Source organism: Typopeltis vanoorti, chromosome 4 (assembly GCF_054136105.1).
Source record: "Typopeltis vanoorti isolate ZY-2024b chromosome 4, IOZ_Tvanoo_1.0, whole genome shotgun sequence".
Classification (NCBI taxonomy): Eukaryota; Metazoa; Arthropoda; class Arachnida; order Uropygi; family Thelyphonidae; genus Typopeltis; species Typopeltis vanoorti.
In genome coordinates this window covers 30,630,893-30,653,661 of record NC_143552.1, presented here as the reverse complement: position 1 = coordinate 30,653,661, position 22,769 = coordinate 30,630,893, and the positions used below count along the sequence as shown (strand labels likewise).

Below are 22,769 nucleotides of genomic sequence, written 5' to 3'. Positions count from 1 at the left end.
GAAGTATAACATCGTCTGCATGAAGTAAAGAGCTGACATTAACATCTCCATTCTGATATCATGTTTAATACCACTTTCCTTCATAATGTGATCCATATAGATAATGAATAGCAGGGGAATAATATACATCCTTGTCTCACACCAGATTTAACATTAAACCATCTCCCTGTACTTCTTTCAATTCTAACTACTGACTTACAACTCAAATAAAGACTAAGTATTGCTTTATATAATGCCCCATTGACACCATATAACTGTAGCGTATTGAATAGCTTCTCTCTTGGCACCTTGTCATATGACTTTTCCAGGTCGACAAAACTTAATTACAGATCTTTGTTATATTCCCGTGCTTTCTCAACTAATTGTCGTAAAGTGAACATCTGATCCTGACAGCCTCTGTTTGGCCTGAATCCAGCTTGACCTTCACCAAGCTCTTCTTCCACAATTCTTCTCAACCGTTTCTCAAGTATATTGGCATAAATCTTGCCCGGAACACTCAGTAGGGAAATACCTCTGTAATTCTCACATTCAGTTTTATTTCTTTTTTTATATATAGGCACTATTAGAGCTCTACTCCAATCATCAGGAATTCGTCCCTCTGTCCAGGCCTTCTGAACTATGCAGTGCAGCCACTGTAAGCCTTATACCACCATACTTCAGCATTTCTGGTCGAATATTATCTACTCCTGCTGCGTTTCCACATTTCAAGCCTTTGATGGCTTTTTCTACTTCAAGTATGGATATGTATTCCTGACTGTATGCCTATTGAGTGTTTTTTGCCACTGTGCTATCACTGCTTGTTTCATTTAGCAAATTTTTGAAGTAATTACTCCATACGGAGTAATTACTTCGAAGGATATCTTATTCAGCCGTTTTCATTTCACCTTTATCATCTCTAACTCCTTTTACAGCACTCTTTACTCCATTTCTAAGCTTCTTAAACAACTTCTAGAATATCTTACCACCTTCTTGATATTTATTTTCTATGTTCTTGCCAAAGTCCTCCAATGACTTTTGTTTACCTAGTTTTACACAGTGTTTAGCTTTCTTACATTTGTCTTTGTATTCTCTAAGAGCACGAGCTGACTTATTATTATTATTACTTCACACCTCCAGGGAGTCCAAAGACTCATCGAGGGATGAGTCTTTGGACTCCCTGGACTACCTTTTGATATGCTTTCTTCTTTTCCCTCACTGTCTCTTTAACTTCCTGTGTCCACCATGGAGTTCTGATTTTTCTATCTATGCAGACAGCCTCACCACATGCCTCTCTGGCTAAATCAATCAGGGTTTTCTTCAAGGTTTGCCACTGAATCTCCAAGGTTTGGTTCTTGTTCTCAAACTCTTTCATTTTTTCTTCAATAATCTTTGTGTATTTTAGTCTACAGTTCACGTCTGAGAGCTGCTCAATGTTTATTCCTTATTCTTTTCAATGTGAAATTCAGTTTTATCCTGCTCAAGACTAAATAGTGATCGCTTCCAATTAGAAATCCTCTGTACACTCTGGTGTCCTTCACCAGAGAGAAAACATCACTATCAACAATAACATAGTCAATGAGATTTTTCTTATTCCTTGCCTCTTCTCTCCATGTGAATGTGTGCACATTTTTATGTTGGCACATGGTGTTAGTAATAACCAGTCCATGTCCTGAGCAGAAATGCAACAAGTATTTGCCATTATTATTAGCTTTGCTCTTTTCTCCAAATTTTCCCAAAACATTTTTGTATGTCTCACAATCATTTCCTACTCTGCTATTTAGATCCCCAACAAGGACCAACTTTTCCATTTTCATTGTGGCAGTAGCTTTCTCTAGAGCCTCAAAAAATTCCTCCACTGCTACCTTAGTAGAGCCTTCTGTAGGACCATAGGCACAAATAAGTCTCATTGTCCAGTTTCCCATTCTGATATTTGCCCATATCACTCTACTTGAGACTGCCTGCCATTCAAGAAGATTAGCCTCATATTTAGTGTTGAACACTATGGCAACCCCTTCTTTTCCTTGATTGTCATTGCCTGAATATAACATTTTGTATTTATTGCTCAGAAAGATCTCACCAGTTTTGGTCTTTTTTGTTTCAGTTACCCCTATTATGTCGATCTGGTAGTTATCTAATTTCTCAGCTATCTCCATTTCTTTGCTATTCAGGCTTCTTACATTGATAGTACCGATCTTTAACTCTGGTGATGTTGAGTTGTGGTGTGCTTTCAGATTTGTTCCAGTAGCTGACTTTTCGCTGTTCGCCCTGGTTCCCTGGCGAAAACAACAGGGGCCTTGTTTAACCGGGGGACGCACCAGCCGGCATGAAATTTTGTCATGTTGTATCATCATTTTGTATTTGGTTTAAGCCAGGTAGGAATACAATTTGGTCGGCTAAATCCCAAATTGCCAGCTCATCCTCATTTGTTCAGTATCCAGGTAGATACCCAACAGGGTGCACCACGAGAAGGTGAGGATTGGACATGTTATCAAAATTGGAGATGTTAATCTCTTTACTTTATGCAGGTCATGTTATTATTATTACATGATGCCTCCAAAGGACTCATTGTGGGAAGGCATGCTATATGACAACTCGCCATCGTACTTAATCCTCACACTACAACTGCAATCATCATACAACACCATCTACTGCTCACCACCAATAGTATTTTTTTCATGTAAATTACATGAGCATCCATAGCTCACTCGATATAGACAAAACCCTTTTGTTGTTGAAAGACCTTGGTTCGATTCCCGTCAGTGACGTGAGGAACCTTTATCTGGTCTCTTTTGATAAAAGGAAAATCAGCCAGTCTCATACAGAAGTGGGGGATGAAAAACTTGAGTTTTTCATCCCCCAAAACAGTCAAACCGGCCCTGTGAACACACATGGATTACAATCATGAATATCGCTTTTAGGGGATGCAGCAGAGGAGTGACAAACCAGCTGCATTAATTGGTCATAAGCCCGCTCATTAGGGGGGGGGGGGGAACTCAACCTGCCCTACAGGACAGATGGAAAGGATAGGAAATTATATGTCCTTTTGGCTGATTGGCCTGTATGTGGTAATGAGAAACCCAAGTTTCCAGGTAGAAAAACCCTGCTACCTCCATATGAGATTGGCTAACTCACCTTCAGTTGATAAAGCCCATATAGAGATTCTCCTCATTATCACGAGGAGAATCGAATCAGGTCTTTTCCATTTGAAGGGCTTAACACCCCTTGTACTTCTAAATAAATTCAGTACAAGTCTGCATAATTCTCTGAATAAATGGAATAACTGATATAATAGATTTAGTATGAAAATCAGCAGTAAAAAGACAGAAACAGTGAAAATAAGCAGAAACATTAAAAACATTGACTACCTCCCGAATGAAGAACTTATTGAACTAATAAATGTTTCAGCTATTTAGGCACAAAATTTTTAGTGAGGTTGGAAAATTAAATATAGAAATAGTCAACAGAATTAGCAAAGTTAATATGGTTAAAAGTGAACAACCGATAAATTTATATGGAATAAGAGAAAAATTAGAACACTAAACTAGCTATATACAAGATAGTTGAAACCAATTTAACTTATGGATCTGAGAGCTAGGTTAGAAGTAAAACACTTAAGCAAAGACTGGAGACCATATATATAAGAGTTCTGAAAAAGATTAGGGAAGTGAACAGATGGCATCACTGGTGGCAGTATCATATTAAAAGAAGATATTAGGAATGAACTTGAAATTCTTATCATCCAGGAATGTGTTAGCAGAGCTGATCTCAGATGGTATGTTGACTTAAACAGAATGGGAGAGGAGATATTATCAAAACAAGTGTTCTTTTCCAGAATGGCAAGAAAAAAGACTCAGAGGAAAGATCTTTAGAGTTGTTATTTGGTGGATTAATACAGTAAAAAAAAAAAAAAAAAAAAAAAAGGTCTTAGAAGACAGAAATATAAGATCTAATAATATTGAAGTCTTGACAGATAACTGATTAATTTGAAGGGATGTTGGTAGTAATTATGTATTTTTTTTTCATATAGCATATTGTCATAATATCCTATACATCCCTTCTAGGTACATATCAGGAATTTGATGATTCATGGTTAGTATAATTTAGATTTTTATCTTTGATGGTGCATTGACTTCAAAATCAGTATGATAAGAACTATAAAGGAAGAACTCAAGGCTATTAAAAATTATATAAATTGGTTTATTAAGTTATACTCCTTTGTACCTCCTGTAGTACTAGAAACAAGGCTATATTTACTGCCATTGGTAAATTTTTTTTTCCATATTCCAAATTAATTCCACCAAATGGATATGTTTACACAGCATTCGTTTTTCTTCCCCAAAGAATTATATTAACACAAGAAAATAGCATTCAGCTAAAAGTTCTATAGCTCCATCCAGCTGTTCTGTCAAGATTTTAACCATTGTTTAATAAATTTAGTTTAATCCTTTATCCAAGTGTGAGCAAACAAAATTTGTGCCTGAAAGTATCTTCAGGACTGGGTTAAGGTGGTACAACCTGTGTTGTACCACCTTAACCCAGTCCTGAAGATACTTTCAGGCGCAAACTTTGTTTGCTCACACTTGGATAAAGGATTAAACTAAATTTATTATACTCTAACCAAGTGAAAAATAAACTTTCAACATCTTTCTCTAAATCCAGAGTAAATTATTAAAAAAGGGTGACACACCAATTGGCAATTCCTATAGGTAGAGATGACCTGCTAATGCTTCTGCCTGATATCTCCACTTGGGCCTGGCTCCCACTGAAGAGACCTCAATAAAGGTCGAAACTAGTCTGGGTAGTGGCCCTTCCCTTAATGCATAACATTAGACATATCCGCAAGGAGATGTGTTTTACATTATGGGAGATACTGAGATAGGAGTGATGTTAGCTTGCTCCACCTTTGCAACGAGTTGCCCTGGTGTTGTACCACCTTAACCCAGTCCTGAAGATACTTTCAGGCGCAAACTTTGTTTGCTCACACTTGGATAAAGGATTAAACTAAATTTATTATACTCTAACCAAGTGAAAAATAAACTTTCAACATTTAACCATTGTTAGTTAATGTGTTATCCTTTATATTGGTTTCTCGTCATTTGATTATTCACTCAAAAACTTATTCTTGCATCCTTAGTCCTTCAGATTGTAATATGTAAATTGGAGAAATCAAATAATTAGATAGAACTGTCTTCAGTAGAGCAATTAATTTAGGTTTATCGCTTTTAATGACAGAAGTAAGACAGGAAACATTTTTGTAATCACTATAGAAGTTACTAAGATTAATTGAATAGGTCAACCTTACTTTTTTTTAGACTATATTGCTCCAAAAGTTGGAATTATATTTTCTTATAGAACTTTTTTTTCACACACACACACACATACATCTGATCCTAATATTATTATGTTTACCTGGCTCTCTTACGAGAGTGCACATGAAGAAGATGCCCCATGTACATTCATTGTTATTTTTGAATTTCTTGTTATTTGTTCTAATGCTGATGATGGTTTATGATACTTAAACTGAAATATCTATGTAATTAATTACAGTTTATTAAATATTACTTCATTGCACTTATGTATTTTATGGTTCTTTTGTTTTCAACACAGTTACCTCTTCATTGATGAATACATGCTCACCACTACTATTTAGAATGAACTTGGATAGCATGTCTGACATCGGTATGCAGAGAATGCACATCATGGTGTGTTGTGTGACATAGAAAAACTACTAATATAACACATTTTCGCATATAATTTAAGTAGTACTTTGCCACAATCACTGCCACCATTCTACATTTTTAATTTTTTGCATATAATCTGTGCTCATTCACATGGCAAGTTTAGTAACAGTAAGAGTATTAATGTATTAAGATGCAAACAAAAGTAGACTAGTTTTTGTAAAATTTCTAAATGTTGCTTTGTCATCATAATTTCCTGATATACCCTCAAGAGATGTACAAGATACTATGACAATACTGTAGAGTTAAGTTACCATTATTTGTTTTGCTAACATTTCCTCTCCCATTATGTTTAACTTACCATACCACCTTAGATTAACTCTGCTCACATCTTCTTGAATGCTAATAACGTCATGTTCCTTCCTAATACAGGGTGGCCCATAAGGCATGGAACATTTCATAGAAAGGGAATGTTCTGTCTTTGTGAAGCTGAAAACAGAAGGCATTTATACAATGTGGTTTTCCATGACTAATAAAAAAAAATCTGATGATGTTAAAAAACTTATCCTTTCTATGGCATGTTCCATGATTTATGGGTCACCCTGTATTTTCATTTTTAAGATTTTGCCATTGCAATGGCATTGTGTTCAGGCTCCTAATTTTTCTTAGAATGCTCATATCTGTTATCTCTAATCTTTGATGAAGTGCTTTATTTCTAACCCAACTCTGACATCCATAACTTAAAAGTGGTTAGAACACTGTCTTATATACTGCTAGTTTAGTGTTTTGGCAGTTTCTCTCTTATTCCATATAAATTTATTCAACTGTCTCCCCCAGAATACCAGCTTTACTTATTTTGTTATTTGTTTCCATATTTAATTTGCCATCTTTACCAAAAATTGTGCCTAAATAACTGAAATATTATACTTGTTCTGTAGGTTCTCCATTGAGAATAGTTGGAATTTTCCCATGTTTCTGATTGTTTTGATAAATTTTGGTCTTTTTATTTCTAATTTTGATGCCAAAGTTGTTATTCGGTTTAGTTAAAGAATCTTAGAGACTTGCACTGGATTTATTTAGGTGTATGTTATAATCTGCATAAAGCAAAGAGCCAAGTTTGATATCTTTGATTCTGACATCAGGTTTAATGCCACTTTCATTCATCATTTGGTCCATATAGGTGATGAGTGGAGATAGTGTGTATTCTTGTCTTACACCTGATTTACATCACACTATTTTCCTATATTCCTTCAGTTCTAACTGCTGACTTATAACTTAGATATAGAGTATACTGTGCTTTATAATCTAATATTATATAGAGTATTGTAAAAGGTTTCAGAGATCCCTTTCACAATACTTTGCCAGCTTGTTTGGCTGAATGATTAGTATGTCTGCTCATCTTACCAACAGGCAGTAGGTTTGAATCTTGCCATGGGCTTGAATGTTTTGTGATTGCCTTAAGGTGGGAGATGAATTTCATTGCCAGTATAAAACCACTACCCACTTATTGTAGATTTAATTTTTAATTTTCATTTTATTTATTTTTTATGTTACTTTTCTAACTTCACACTGAAAACAGTGCTACATACTGTGGTTCCACATTTACGACCAGAAGAGGTCTAAGCCCTCAACGATATTCTGTACTATTCAACTCCAGTCCTGGGGATTTGAGAAGTGATTCTCTGGTAGCCACCAGCATGCCCTGCAAGTGTAAAATCTCTCATGATATGTGACTTCGTAACTTATCATGTTCGTTTCTACATGTATTTTGTTTAGGAGAATGTACTTAGAGAAATGTTAATTTTTTTAATAATCTTGTAATGAGCCTTTGTTAAAATATGACATCATCAATTAACGATATTAACTGATGTTAAATCAGTAAGTCTAATTATAAAAATAGTGAAGAATTGCAGGAATTGTCGTAGATGGAAATTTCCAAAGATGTGCAAAGAATGATGTCAGTATGTCCGAAGGGCAATATGTGATCATTTTCGAAAGACGCGTGCATGTGCCCAAGAGAAGTCTGAGTGTATATAAGGCAGGTGGTTGAGGAGGAAATTTGCTTTGGGATTTTCTAAGCCCTCTCTTACCTGGGTCTGCCGTCATGCAAGATTCGTTGTCGGGAATTGAAAGAGAAGAGAAGTTTGTCTTGGTGTTTTCTAAGCCTTCTCTAACCTGGGTCCACTGTCACGCTAAGTTCACTGTCAGAAATCTAAAGAGAAGAATAGCTCCATGTGAGACCAGCTAACTCACCTTCAGATGAAAAGCTCTGTTAAAAGTTCTTCTCGTCTCTCAGGTCTTTCCAACCAAAGGGCATAGCCCAAACCAACTGAGCTGTAGAGGCTCTGAAGTATAAGATAGTGAATGTGTTTTATTAGCCTTATCTGTCTGCATTGTTCAACCTGATATCAGAATCTCACATATTTAGTGCAACTCTTTACTTTATGCTAATGATGTTCTTCTTCCTAACATGGAATTTAGGCCAAGTGGCCTGTTCCGGTCTCATGCCATCTCTTTCTTGGTCTTCCGATTCTTCTCTTTCCACTTATTTTGTATCTGTATAATATTTTTGATAGTCTGCTATTGTCCATTCGATTTAAATGTTCTAGCCATTTTTGTTTATACTGTCTTATGTAGTAATTAATTGGTTTTATTTTCAGGGATTGTAAGATTTCTTCATTTGTTTTGTGATCCCACTTGGTATATCCAGCTGTTTTTCTGAGGAACTTCATTTCTGCTGTTTGAATGATGTTATATTCCACAAATAAATCCAGTATAAGTTTTCCGGACTCATAAACTAAATAATAGCTGTATTAAAGTTAGATTGAAAGTCAATATAAAGACAGTTCTCTGAAATTAGGCAGAAACAAGGAAAAATGCATTCTCAGAATAGTGGACTTGTAGAATTGGCAAAACAGTTCAGGTTATATTCAGGCACAATTGTCAGTGAAGATAATCGAAACTGTTTTGCTGATTATGGATAAATGGAGAAAGATAATAGGTTATCTTTCTCCATTTATAGAAAACCCACCAACACAGGAAGATTTCTTGATGCAGCCTCACACCACCGCCCCAGGCAAAAAATAAGTTTAATAAAAGCCTTGAGGGATAGAGCTTACAATATTTCCAGCACAGAAAAAATGAGAAATGAAGAATTACATTATTTAACAAAGATCCTCAAAAAAAAAATGGTTTTGAACCTGATCAAGATAATCAAGAAAATCCTCAACACACCTCCTACAAGCATCTCACAAAAGCAAGATTTCAAGAACGCAATCATGCTACCATACATCAAGAATGTTACAGACAAATTGGCCAAATTACTAAGCAAACATAACATTAAAGTTGCTTTTCCTCTGCTAGAAAAAATATCAACATCCCCCAAAACCTCCACATCACCCTTTAAAAAAACCAGATCTATATAAAATTAATTGTTCCTGTTGCATCTGCTACATAGGCCAGATGGGAAGATCAGGGAAAATTCTTATGAACGAACACCAAAAAGGAGAGAACACAAATCAGGCCTAGCATCCCACACAACTTCCACCAGCCATAATGTACTCTGGCATAAAACGAAAATGTCTTATATTGAAACTGTTTCACAAGGAAATTTAAAGAAGCTGCAAATATGCTTAGAATTCCAATGCAATGCAACAAAAAACAGGGCCTAATTCTACACCAAGTTTGGTCAGCATTGATAAAAAATATACCTAAGTCAGACCTCGGACAGTGTGAACGTGACAACATCTAGCATTGTTCAAACTTAGCATGTACAGATTCTGCATTCGGATTTTCTAATTTATTGAACAGCTAGATGGCCATATCATCATAGAATGGACTGTTTTGAGTAATTTCTCATTTCTTGTGTTTAAACTTTTAGTTACCTTTAACCCCTGAAGATGCAAGTCAAACGACATATGAAACGTTGGGTTTGTTTATTTTTATTTATCTTAATAAACATGTGGTCGCAATACCGGAATCTTTCTTTTTAAAATGGGTGTCTATTTAATCTGGAGAAATGTCCTTTGGGATAAATAGATTACAAGTTATGTTGGACTTTGATAGAACTGTACTCCAAGAAATTAACAAAGCTACGGATTTTGGGGTAGCAGTAGATGGTGAGTTGAAGTTTAGAGGGCATATTACTAAGGAGGTTCCAATATAGTAAGTAGCTCATAGGATTATATTGTTATTGAAGAACACTCTAACAAGCAGAGATAAGGAAGTTATCATTCCTATTTATAAGACCTTGATACGTCCACATCTGGATTACTCTGCTCAGGTCTGATGATCTGGTGAGTGGTCTGTGGAATGCTCACTATGACGATAAATTAATGGTGTTGTGGATTGCAGAAGTTAATTGATAAGCAAAAAAAAGAGGATATGATAGAAACAAGAAACAAGTTACTTGAAAAGTTTTATAGGATTGATGCAGAGGAAATATTTCAGCACTGTGCTAGAATAAGCAGAGCAAGAGGTCATCGCTGGAAATTGAATAAGAGTGCATTAGGAAGGGCGTGAGAACTGGATTCTTCACTTGGAGAGTGGTGAATGAGAGGAAAAATGCTTTGTCAATAACTTTAAAGAGAGGTACGATGTGGATAGTTCTTCCATGATGAGTCTTCACGTTCTGCGGAGTGACCCATGCAATTACTAATAAGATTTATTTATATAGGATTTATATATAGGAAATATATATAAATAAGATTTATATATAGGAAATATATATAAATAAGATTTATATATAGGAAATAATTATTACATGACATTTCCAAGGACTCATCACAGCAGGGCACTCTACTCCACTTCTACATACAACTACCATCAATGCCACCTCCTGCTCTCACCACCACCACCAACAGTATTTTTTGTCAGTAAATTGCATGCTCTGAAGTTCGATTTGCTTGTATTATACGCATGCTGTTTTTAAACATTTCTTATCTCATTCTTCATTTACTTTTTGTTTTTAATCTAAGGAGCAGAGAGTAAGCATTCAATTCTTGTTCTGCAGTTTTCATTCATTTTTTTTGCTCTTCGTAGATGTTCCATTAACAGTGTCTTTTTTCTTGTTTCTTTCCTGGTGAAATCATTTCACCAGGAAAGAAATAAGTTGATCACTGAAATCAACTGCCACACTGAGGGGGCAGTTGATTTCAGTGACAATAAAACTTCTCCTTAAGTATTGGCTTGTATTTTTCAAAACAGAAGCAAAAGGAATGGTTTATATATATGCTCTGATAATGCAATTAGCATAGCTTCAAAACACTGTTTTGCAGATTAATTAATACTTTTTCTTCTATCTTAAATAGATAATGGTCTGTATGAAACCACTCTCACACACAGGCCAACGTATGGTAGTCGTTACCATTTCTCATTGATTTTATATGGCTTTCTTATATATATATATATATATATATATATATATATTTTTTTTTTTTTTTTTTTTTTTTTTTTTTAAACTTATGAAAAATTGTTGTTTTAAAATTAATAATTCTTAATAAATTTTCTTTACATTTTTAGTGCATCAGTGTTAGTTCAAACAGATGAAGAATTTTTAGGGATAGAGGAACATTTGATGACTTATATAGATGGAAAACTTCAAGAAATGGATCGACAACTGTGGGAAAAAATACAAAATAGATTTCAAGAATTTGAACAAAAACTATTTTGTAAACTGGATGAAATAGAATCTTTTGTTAAGCCCCATGGTATGAGCAGATAGGATTAACATTCAGAAGATAAGAAATTTATACTCTCTACTTGCTTCAACATAGTATGTGTCAATATGGAAGAAAACAGGAAAGTAAAAGAGCAGTTGCACTTTTGTTGCTGTATGGTGTCAGTGCATACGAATTTATAGCTAGTACCATTTACATTTGTTAATGGAGATGATATAAGCCTGTAGTAATTGTTGACTGATGTTGTTCAGTATATTAAAAAATATGACTAGAAACAAGGGACAGGTACATAATTTGTAAAATAGCCATAGGATTTATTTGATGTATATAAAAATGAATAAATTCCATAAAGTTTACTTAAGAGTAACTTGCTTCTTTTCCATCCATTCCAAAACCTGACCTGTAGAGATTTAAAGAAACCAATGCTGTTAATAACAAACTTTGAATGAAAAGTTTAATCTCATTATAACAAATCCTATTTTAGCATATTTGCATGCTATTCCAAACATATGAGAAAACCCTCAGGAGGAACATTGAAATCCCCATATGCACAATGCTATTCTACAGAAATTTGCTGCTGCAGACCACAAACTACAGCTGAGTTGGATAATGGAAATGGCTACATGATGATGATGATGCTGGATTTTGCAAAGGCATTTGACAGGATACAACATGGAACTCTCTTACACAAACTGCAGCAAATGGATGAAGGTGAGACTGATGATATGGATAAAAAGGTGGCTCATGGACAAATACCAGGAAGTAGTATGTGGAGGAGCAGAATTCAGGAGAAGGCAACTAGTAGTATGCCATAGGGCTCTGTGCTCCAACCACTGCTGTTTAATTTGTACATAAATGATATAGGAAATAATTTGAAGGGTGATATTCAGTTGCTGGCTGATGATGCAAAAGGTGGGTAGAGTAATACTTAATCAAGGTGATGTAGAGAGCTTACAGTACCCCATCCTCCTTTAGAGCTTATACTGAAGCCTGAAATAGATGCAAAAAAAAAAAAAAAAAATTGATGCTTCCATACCAAAATTATGGGCAAAACATAATGGATTTAATGCAGGAAAGTGTAAAGTTATGCATTTTAGGATGCAAGGGTTGCAAGCTGTGTACCACATTGAGGGAACTATACTCCAGGAATCAGAGAAAAGACTAAAACAACTCATCTGTAAAGAGTACATTAGCCCATTGTTGTCTTGTCCAATTTTTACAGATACACCACCACTAAAAATGTGCTCTATGATGAGCTGTGGATAAAAGGCTGCAGATTACAGGCCTTTGGGCATATAAGCCTACTTGTTTCAGAGGACTTGCTGCAGTTCGTTAAGATATCTACATAGCTGTGCTTGAATGGGGCCAACTTGCAAGCCGACCTGCCTTGTTGCATCGATTACATTGTGCTCTTATAACCAAAAATCTGTCTTCATGCTCTGTGGTACAACAAGAGCAACCTCTCAGTAAATCAAAAGTAATCCTCACCAGCATGGAAACATACATTACACACTACTCTGAACTGCCATTCCCTAACTAAACCCTGGTTCTCCAAAAGATGCGCCAAGACTGTACAGATGAAACACTACACATACCGTAACTGGCTGAAATCAAGAACCCCCATCCTCCTTTAGAGCTTATACCGAAACCTGAAATAGATGCAAAAAAAAAAAAAAAAATTCAATGCTTCCAAAACAGAGTTCGAAAGAGCAAAAAGGAGGAAACCAGCAGCCTGTCCAAATGGCAGCTGAGCCTTTTGGTCTCTAGTCAAAGCAATTGGCCGTAACTTCTGCCCAACACTATTCCCACCCTTATCATACCCTGATGGCTCTATTGATCATCACCCACAGAAAAAGCCAATTTTCTGGCTTCACACGTTGACTGACGATGGTAAATGTCCCCCAATCATTCCAGATGCCCAACATACAATGCCCCTATATCCTTTTGCCAGAAAGAGATCAGAAAAATACTGTCCAAATTAGACAAAAAAAAGTCTCCTGGCTGAGGATGGTATTCCTCCAATTGTCCTGAAACGTTGTGCAGCAGAACTGACTCCTATCCCATGTTGTCTGTATATACTCTCTTACACCACTGGAATCTATCCCACAAACTGGAAATTGGCCTATATTCAACACATTCTCAAGAAGGGTGACAGTCCTGTCTAAAGTAATGTAAAAAATCAACAATTCCCTCCTACACTATCTTGAAGACACCCACCTAATAAACGACCAGCAGTATGGATTCCGTCGCTGTTGATCAACAGGAGATCTACTCTCATATGTCACCCATCTCTGGACAAATGCCATGGAGAAGTTTGGTGATTCTCAAGTGGCTGCACTTGATATCCCCAAAGCCTTTGACTGGATCTGGCACAAAAGTTACTAAGCAAACTACCATCATTTGGTCTGACCTGGGACTTCTGTAGTTGGATTTCCAGCTTTCTGTCTGGATGCACACTGTGTGTGTGATGGTGGATGGCTCCCTATCTTCTCACCATTCAACTAATGCTGGGGTTTCACAAGGTTCTGTTCTCTCACCAACCCTCTTCCTACTATATATCAACAACCTACTTCACTTGATCTCCAATCCAATACACAGTTTTGCAGATGACAGCACATTACACTCCTTGCTTTCGTTTGATAAACCTTATCCTACACAACTCGTCTCAACTCACAGAACATCAACCACCACCACACTCAATTCTTATCTCCAAGCTATCATACAATGGGGTTCGGTTAATCTCATCAATTTCAATGCTAATAAAACCCAGTTCTGTCCTATTTCCTATAAAAAAAAAAAAAAAACCATTTTTTCTCAGTATTCTTTTTGACAATACCCAAATTTCCAGACAGTTTGAGATGTCTTTTCTTGGAAGTATCCTGGCATCATCACAACCAAAAAACTAGGATTTCTCTTTTGCTCAAGACATTACTTCACCCCTGAGCAGCTGTTAACATTATACAAATCGCAAATCCATCCAGCTATTGAATACTGCTCCCACATATGGGTGGGGACTCTAAAAGCTCCCTCAAAATGCTTGACTTAATACAGAGGAGAGCAATTAGACTTATTAATGACCCATCTTTTACCAAATCCCCCCCCCACACACACACACTTCTACAAATATTTCCATGGGAAATGCTCTTCTGAAATAACATCAATAATTCCACTCAGTACTAAGCTCATTGGAACACTTGCAGCTGCTACTCAACATCCCTTCACAGTACACCTAGAAATAAACAGAACAACTTTCTTTTCCTCCTCCTCCTTCATCTTTTCCTATCTTCATCATCTTCATCCTACAATTGCTGCACTGTGGAACAGTCTTCCCCCCCCTGGTGTGTTTACAGTCTTTCAAATCAAATGTAATCAAGTTCCTCCTTTCCCAACCTACTACTCATACACGGTACTAATGTACTATAGGTTGATCAACCAACCTCTTGTGTATGGGCACAACATAAAAAAACAAAATAATAATAGTAAATATCTGGAACACACAGCATTTTGAAATACCAACCAGAGCATGGATATAATGTTATGTGAGATTCCAATCTCTTTGGCAATATCAGTAATTTTGTGGCCTTCTTCAAACTCACTGATAATTCTTCCCCCCATGTGAAGTCATCTAATGATGTCTTTGAGACATTAAAGGATATCCAAGGTTGCAACTTTATTCCTTACGAATAGAGCTTCCTCCGAAGGAAGCTCTATTCGTAAGGAATAGAACATGACTCCTTTGCATGTGATTCAAAATTTTGAATGTGTGCCCACTTTTTACTCAAAATTGTTAGTTATACAAATTGACACAAGCTGATTTGTCTGAATTTGCAGTTGTAATCTTCAGAAAGAGTGTTCTTCCTTAGGTTTTGGAAACCTGTTTGTGTGTGTGTGCGTGCAGTAGTGAACGAATTAATCCAAACACTCACATTTTGAAGAAAAAGTTTAATTTCACAACAAAATAAGTACAAAATTTAAACTCCACCTTTATCTAATAATTTATATATGCTCCTCTTCCTAATAAGTTCATTAATTTACTTAATGACTCGACCAATGCAGAACACATTTTCCTTATTTCTGCATCTCGAAACCATACTTTTATAATGGATTGTATGAAGTTATCCTTTGTATCACAATTTAATTTTCCAAGTCTCTTTTTCACTATAGTCCACAAATTTTCTATTGGGTTAATGTCAAGAGAGACCTGCCCACTGAAGCAATTGAATGTGGTGATTTTTGGTCACTTTTCATCATACCGGCAACAGGCACAACTGATCCTGGAAAGTCACGTAAAACAACTGCAGAACATCTTTTTAGCTGGGTGTTTGAGGGTGGGCAGGAGTCAGCCACTGATTTGTGAACATAGGCTACTCGCTCTCCTTATGGCTCTCATCTGAGAATATGATCTTCCACTTCTCAGCAATTCAGTCTTTGCCCTCTGGAGCCTCTTTTTCTGCATAGCCTTCATCAATATTTGTTTCTTTTTTGATCTGTGGGCAGTCCTTTCTGCTTCCAACAATCTTCGACAGACTGTCATGTCAGAAACATTAATCCCACTTGCTGCCAAGTCTCTCTTAAAGTCTACAGCAGACCTTCTTGGATTCATTTTGCTTCTCCTAATTAGTAAATGATCTTGAGTAAATCTAGTTTACCTTTTCTGTCAAGAGAAAAGGTACCTGTTTCCGTAAAATCACATTAACAGTACCCAAGTCAACACCACACTCATTGACAATTTATCTTTGAGTCGTGGATGTGTGCTCAAAAAGAGTACATATTTTTGAATGTTTTCTTGGAGGTGTATCCATTTTATAGCTACACAAAATGAATAAAAAACTATGAATGCCAACTTGTTTACACTATTAAAAGTGCACAACACTATTAATAACATCATAGAGACAGTTAAAACATGCAACACACTAAAATAGTAAACTAAAACCAAAAAATATTTTGAACTGATGAAAATTCGGCTTGTTCAAATTAATTTGTTCGCTGCTGTATATATATATATATTTCTTTATTTCATTTTTGGCTGATTAAACCAATCATTTGAGATCTGCAATGTTATGCTGGACATAGAATATAGCTACCACTAATCAGAATAGTAATAAGAATTTTTACAACAGTAAAAATAAATTGATAAAACTATAAAAAGTCATAAAATATTACTACACAACAACAAAAAGGTAATGATATAGTACAGAACAAAATTTAGTTAACTTTCAAAAAAGTTAAGAGAAAAGTACATTAAACAGCATGTGAAAAAAGAAACCTTTGAAAAGTGTATTGGTTCACAAAGTGGATTTCATCATCATAATCAGATTCCTGATATGTATTCTAAAAGGATGTTCAGGCTACTATGACAGCACTACATGATTAAGTTTTACATTATTATTAATATCCTTTGGACATTTTTCCTCCATATTAGTCTATTACTTGTCAGCACTCCAATATTCTTGTATCTAACTTTTTGTGCTTCTAAGATACTTCAGTGTGAATCAATCCATCTAGCCCTATGGCTTCCTCTTTGTCTCTTTCATGCCATCTTGACATCAAACAGATGTTTGATGTCAAGATGGCAGGAAAGAAAAAGTAATCTTAGATTACTTTTACTCATGCATTCTTGAATGCTAAGTCTAGTTCCTTTCTAATACCTTCATTTTTAATATGCTTCTGTCATTGATGCCATCTCTTCACTATCCCGATTTTTTTAAGAATTCTCATATCTGTGATCTCTAATCCCTGACCAAGCGGTTTATTTCTTACACAATTCTCATTTCCATAACTTAAACTGGTTTGAACACTGTCTTGTATAGTGTTAGTTTGGTTTTGGCTAATTTCTCACTTATTACATATAAATTAATTCAAGCAACTCCTCACCATACCTGCTTTGCTTATTTTATTGTCTATTTCCAAATTTAATTGCCATCTTCACTAAAAACTGTGCCTAAATAGCTAAAATGTTTTACTTGTTCTATAGGTTCTCCATTGAGAATGCATCTTACCAAACTATGATACCTATTCTCATAGTTTTGTCTTTTTCTTTCTGATTGCTATGCCAGATTTCTTGTAGCTGTTGTACAATTTAGTTAAACAACCCTGGAGACTTTGCACTACATATGGTTAGGAGTACATCATCTGCATAAAGCAAAGAATTAAGTTTGACATCTCCGATTCTAATATCCAGTTTAATGCCAATTTCTTCCATAATGCAATCTGTATAGATGTAGAATACGAGTCAACAAAATGTGTATCCTTATATTACCTCTGATTTTAAGTCAAACCATCATCATCATCAAATTCCTGCCATGTACCCTCAAGGGGTGTCAGGATATGATAGTACTACATGAAAAAAATTACATCATTACTAACTTCCTATCTACAATTTTCCTCCAAATCAGTCTGTTACTTGTCAAGACTCCAACATTATCAGATCTTATATTTCTATTGTCTAAGGCACTTTGTACCGTATCAATCCACCTATATCTTGGTCTTCCTCTGGGTCGTTTTGCTGCCAATCTGGCAGACAACACTTGTTTTGCCAATCTTTCTTCGCCCATTCTGTTTAAGTGACCATACCACCTGAGATGAGCTCTGCTACTGCATTCCTGGATGTTGACAATGTCAGGTTCTTTCCTAATATCCTCGTTTTTAATATGATATTGCAATTGATGCCATCTGTTTACGCCTATAATCTTTCTCAGGACTCTCATATCTGCGGTCTCGAGTCTTTGGTCAAGTGTTTTACTTCTGACCCAGCTCTCAGATCCATAAGTTAAAACTGGTTTGAACACTGTCTTGTATACAGCTAATTTAGTGTTCTGACTAATTTCTCTCTTATTCCATATGAATTTATTCAATTGACTTCCTACCGTACCAGCTTTGCTGATTCTGTTGTCTATTTCTATATTTAATTTACCATCTTCAGTAAAAATCATGTCTAAGTAGCTGAAATGTTTCACTTGTTCCACAGGTTCTTCATTCACAACACAGTTGACATTTTCAATGATTCTGCCTATTTTCATTGTCTTTGTCTTTTTATTGCTGACCTTCATACCATATCTATTACAACAGCTATTCAATTTATTCAGAGAATATTGCAGACTTGTAGCAGATTTATTTAGAAGTATAACATCATCTGCATAAAGCAAAGAGCTGACATTAACATCTCCAATTTTGATATCATGTTTAATACCACTTTCCTTCATAATGTGATCCATATAGAAAATGAATAACAGAGGGGATAATGTATATCCTTGTCTCACACCAGATTTAACATTAAACCATCTTCCTGTACTTCCTTCAATTCTAACTACTGACTTACAACTCAAATAAAGACTAGGTATTGCTTGATATAATGCCCCATTGACGCCATATAACTGTAGTGTATTGAACAACTTCTCTCTTGGCACCTTGTCATATGCCTTTTTCAAATCGACAAAACTTAAATACAGATTTCTGTTATATTCCCATGCTTTCTCGACTATTTGTCGTAAAGTGAAGATCTGATCCTGACAGCCTCTATTTGGCCTGAATCCAGCTTGTTCTTCACCAAGCTTTTCTTCCACAATTCTTCTCAACCGTTTCTCAAGTATACTTGCATAGATCTTGCCCGGAACACTCAGTAGGGAAATACATCTGTAATTCTCACATTCAGTTTTATTCCCCTTTTTATATATGGGTACTATGAGAGCTCTACTCCAATCATCGGGAATTCGTCCCTCTGTCCAGGCTTTCTGAACTATGCAGTGCAGCCACTGTAAGACTTATACCACCATACTTCAGCATTTCTGGTCGAATATCATCTACTCCTGCTGCCTTTCCACATTTCAAGCCTTTGATGGCTTCAAGTATGGATATGTTTTCCTGACTGCGTGCCTGGTCAGTGTTTTTTACCACTGTGCTGTCATCATTGCTTGTTTCATTTAGCAGTTTTTCAAAGTAATTACTCCATACTTCCAGGATATCTTTTTCTCCCATTTTCATGTCACCTTTATCATCTCTAACTCCTTTTACAGCACTCTTTCCTCCATTTCTAAGCTTCTTCAACATCCTCCAGAATATTTTGCCACCTTCTTGATATTTATTTTCTATATTGTTGCAAATAGTTGATGTCAATAGTCTAAGTCAAACCATCTTCCTATATTTCCTTTAATGCTGACTTAAAACTTAAATACTGTATAGATTATGTATTACTCTGTATAATGTTTCATTTACCACATATAATTGCAATGTTTTGAAAAACTTGTCTCTGGGCATCTTGTAATATGCCTTTTTCATATCAACAAAATTTTAAGTATAGATCCTTGTTGCATTCCCATGATTTCTCAACTATTTGTTGTTGTTGTGAAGATCAGATCTTGACAACTTCTATTTGGAGAACAACAACCCGGGTTGTTCTCCAAATTTCTCTTCCACAATTTTTTTCAACTTCTTTTTCTATCTGGAACACTTAAGTAGGGGAATTTCTCTGTAAATTCTCACATTCAGTTTTATTCCTTTTTATTATTATTATTATTATTATTACATGACACCTCTAGGGAGTCCTAAGACTCATCGAGGGAGGGCACTTACTCTACATCTCTTCGTCATCATCTACTGCCTACCACCACCACTAGTATTTTCACAGACAATCACAAACATCCATGCGCATAGTGGGATTCGAATCCACAGACTTTTTGCTGGAGAGCGGATATGCTAACCACTCGGCTGATTAGGCCGGCGGATCGGAATTAATTTTAATCGGAAAAAAATTATAGATTGGAACTATGAGCGCTCTGCTCCAGTCATTTGGAATTTGACTTCTGACCAGGCCTTCTGAATTATGTAGTGTAGCCACTGCAAAACTTTCATATCTCCATATTTAAGGATTTCTGGTCGAATATCATCTACAGCAGCTGCTTTTCCACATTTCAAGTTTTTGATGGCCTTTGCTACCTCAAGTATTGATATTTACTCCTCTTTGCATTCCTCCTGAAAAATTTATAGTATGGTTCTGTCACTGCTTGTTTCATTTAATGGTCTTTCAAAATAATTACTCCAAACATATGAGATATCCTTATCTTCAGTTTTCATGTCACCTTTATCAGCTCTGATTCCTTTTAAAGTGATCTTTCTTCCATTACTAAGCTTTTTTCAATAGTCTCCAGAACATTTTGCTACCGTCCTGATATTTATGTTCTAAATTCTTACCAAAGTCTTCTCATGACTTTTATATAGCTACTTTTACACATAGCTTAGTTCTCTTACATTTTTTTTTTCAGGGAATCTGCTGATTTGATAGGAACTTTAATATGATTTCTTGTTGTTTAGGACTACTTTAGCATCTTGTGTTCATCATGGTGTTTTTTTTTTATCCTTGCAGAAAATTTCACCATATATCTCCCTAGCTGATCAATCAATCAACCAATAGTCAATCAATATTTTCATGAGAGTTTGCCACTTTAAAATAAATCAGTTAACATTGCATTTTATTGCCCATAGAGATTAGTCAGAACTCCTTAACTCTAGCTTTTGGAAACTGGCAGGCAGCCAGTTTCCATCCTTGTCATCATTAGTTGAGCAAATGTCTTCCATTGATTTTGAAGCCTTTAATGCAAGAGTAAGGTTGACAACTGCCACCATATTCTTCTACCCTTAATTGAGTTATTGTCATTATTGAAATTATTGTATTGTATTAATGAAATAATTGTATTATCATTATTATTATTATTATTGGCTACATTCACACGGTATTTATCATACTTTGCTTTAAGCTTTCACAGTCATAGCACCTACAACAGACTCTGGCAACGTATCTCTCTCATTTACCACTCTCCAAGCAATAAGTCTAGTTCTGACACACCTGCTAACTACACTCTTGCTCAGTTTCCAAGGATGGTCCCTAGTTCTCTCACCTCCACTGTCCTGAAATATTTCCTCTATTAATCTTGTAAAACCCTTCACTAATTTGCATATCTCAATCATAGCACCCCTTTTCTGCCTCTCAACCAATTTCTGTAAGCCACAAATCCTCAACCTGTTCTCTCAAATAGCATTCCATAGACCTGATACCAAGTCACTCGCCACTGGATACACTCTGCCTCTTCCTCATCTACCAAGAAATCCAGGTGACTAAAACTGTGCGCAGCAGTCCATATGATTTGCATAGATTTGGACCTTATCAAGAAGTATAAACCGCTTATCTTTGCTCATCAGTATGTTCTTCAGTAACCAAGTAATCTGCACTAATACACAAGATTTCTTTAGTTATCCTGACTTTACGCTTCCACAATCTCAGCGAAGAAAGAGCTCTCTACACAACAAATTCTGAATCCATTTAACTGCAGTCCATCAGCATTGCAAAAATCTTTCTGTCCGTCAAACTCAGGCCATAGGTCCACAAACTCTATGTCATTTCTTCTGCACAACTGCGTATTTATGTGAAGTCATTAGGTTGCTTGTATATAAAGGCTGATGATTCAATCGATGTCAAGCTGTTGATGGATCATTATGGTACATGTGTGTAAAGGCTGATAACTATACATCAGTTGCCTTAGTAGCAATATATAATTCAGAAAGAAAGTGTGTTCTGCATTATGGGATAGTAGGGTGAAGTCATCAGCCTCATTATATCCAAAGCAACCTAGTTGTGAAAATATTTCATTCGCAAAGTATATTTGCTTACACTTGGCTAAATGATTAAACAAGAATATAATCTCTTGGCATGTTTAATTTAATTTCTAACGAAGTCGAAATACTATATATTATTATTATTATTGTTGTTGTTGTTGTATGGGTATTTCTATGGAATCAGAAGAGTCATTTTGGGTGACCCAAACTATACAAGCAATGTCTATCATACCTCTTCTTGAACTCATTGACAGATGATGCACTCATAACTGACTCAGTCAACGCATTCCATTCATTCACCACTCTCCAAGCGAAAAATCTAGTCCACACACCCTTGTTAACAACATGCATAATTTCCAGATATGCCTCTTGTTCTTCCACCACTGGTAAACTGCTTAAATATTTTCCCTACACCAATCCTATAAAACCCTTTTACTAAAATGTTTCTGTCATATCCCCTATTCTTCGTCATCATCCAACTTCTGCAGTTGACAAACTCTCAATCTTTCAGTGTATGGAGCATTCCTTACACCATTCGCCACCTTGGTTACTTGCTTCTGAAACTTTTCTTCCACTTCATCTCCAAGGAATCCAGGTGACGAGACCTGAACACAGTAATTCAGATGTGGACGTACCAGTGCCTTATAATGAGGAATAACGTCTTTATCTCTGCATCTTTAGTATGTTCTTCAATTACCCAAGTAATCTTAAGAACTATCTTGGACACCTAAGCAATAAGCCCTCTGAATTTCAACTCTCTATCCACCAACACCCCCAAGTCCCTAATCTTATCAATCTCCTGGAGTATAGTTCCATCATTGTAATACAT

General features: G+C 35.8%; 1 protein-coding gene across 1 annotated transcript in view; it reads left to right on the top strand.

Annotated features, from left to right (window-relative positions):
- LOC150107194 (uncharacterized) overlaps positions 1 to 11,691 on the top strand; it is a 58,739-nt gene extending 47,048 nt beyond the window's left edge. Inside the window, exon 4 of the mRNA XM_090391737.1 lies at positions 11,178 to 11,691. Within this exon, the coding sequence (XP_090247863.1) occupies positions 11,178 to 11,379 (202 nt within the window). The 3' untranslated portion in view covers positions 11,380 to 11,691. The remainder of the gene's footprint in view (positions 1 to 11,177) is intronic.
- Positions 11,692 to 22,769: the final 11,078 nt, after the last annotated feature.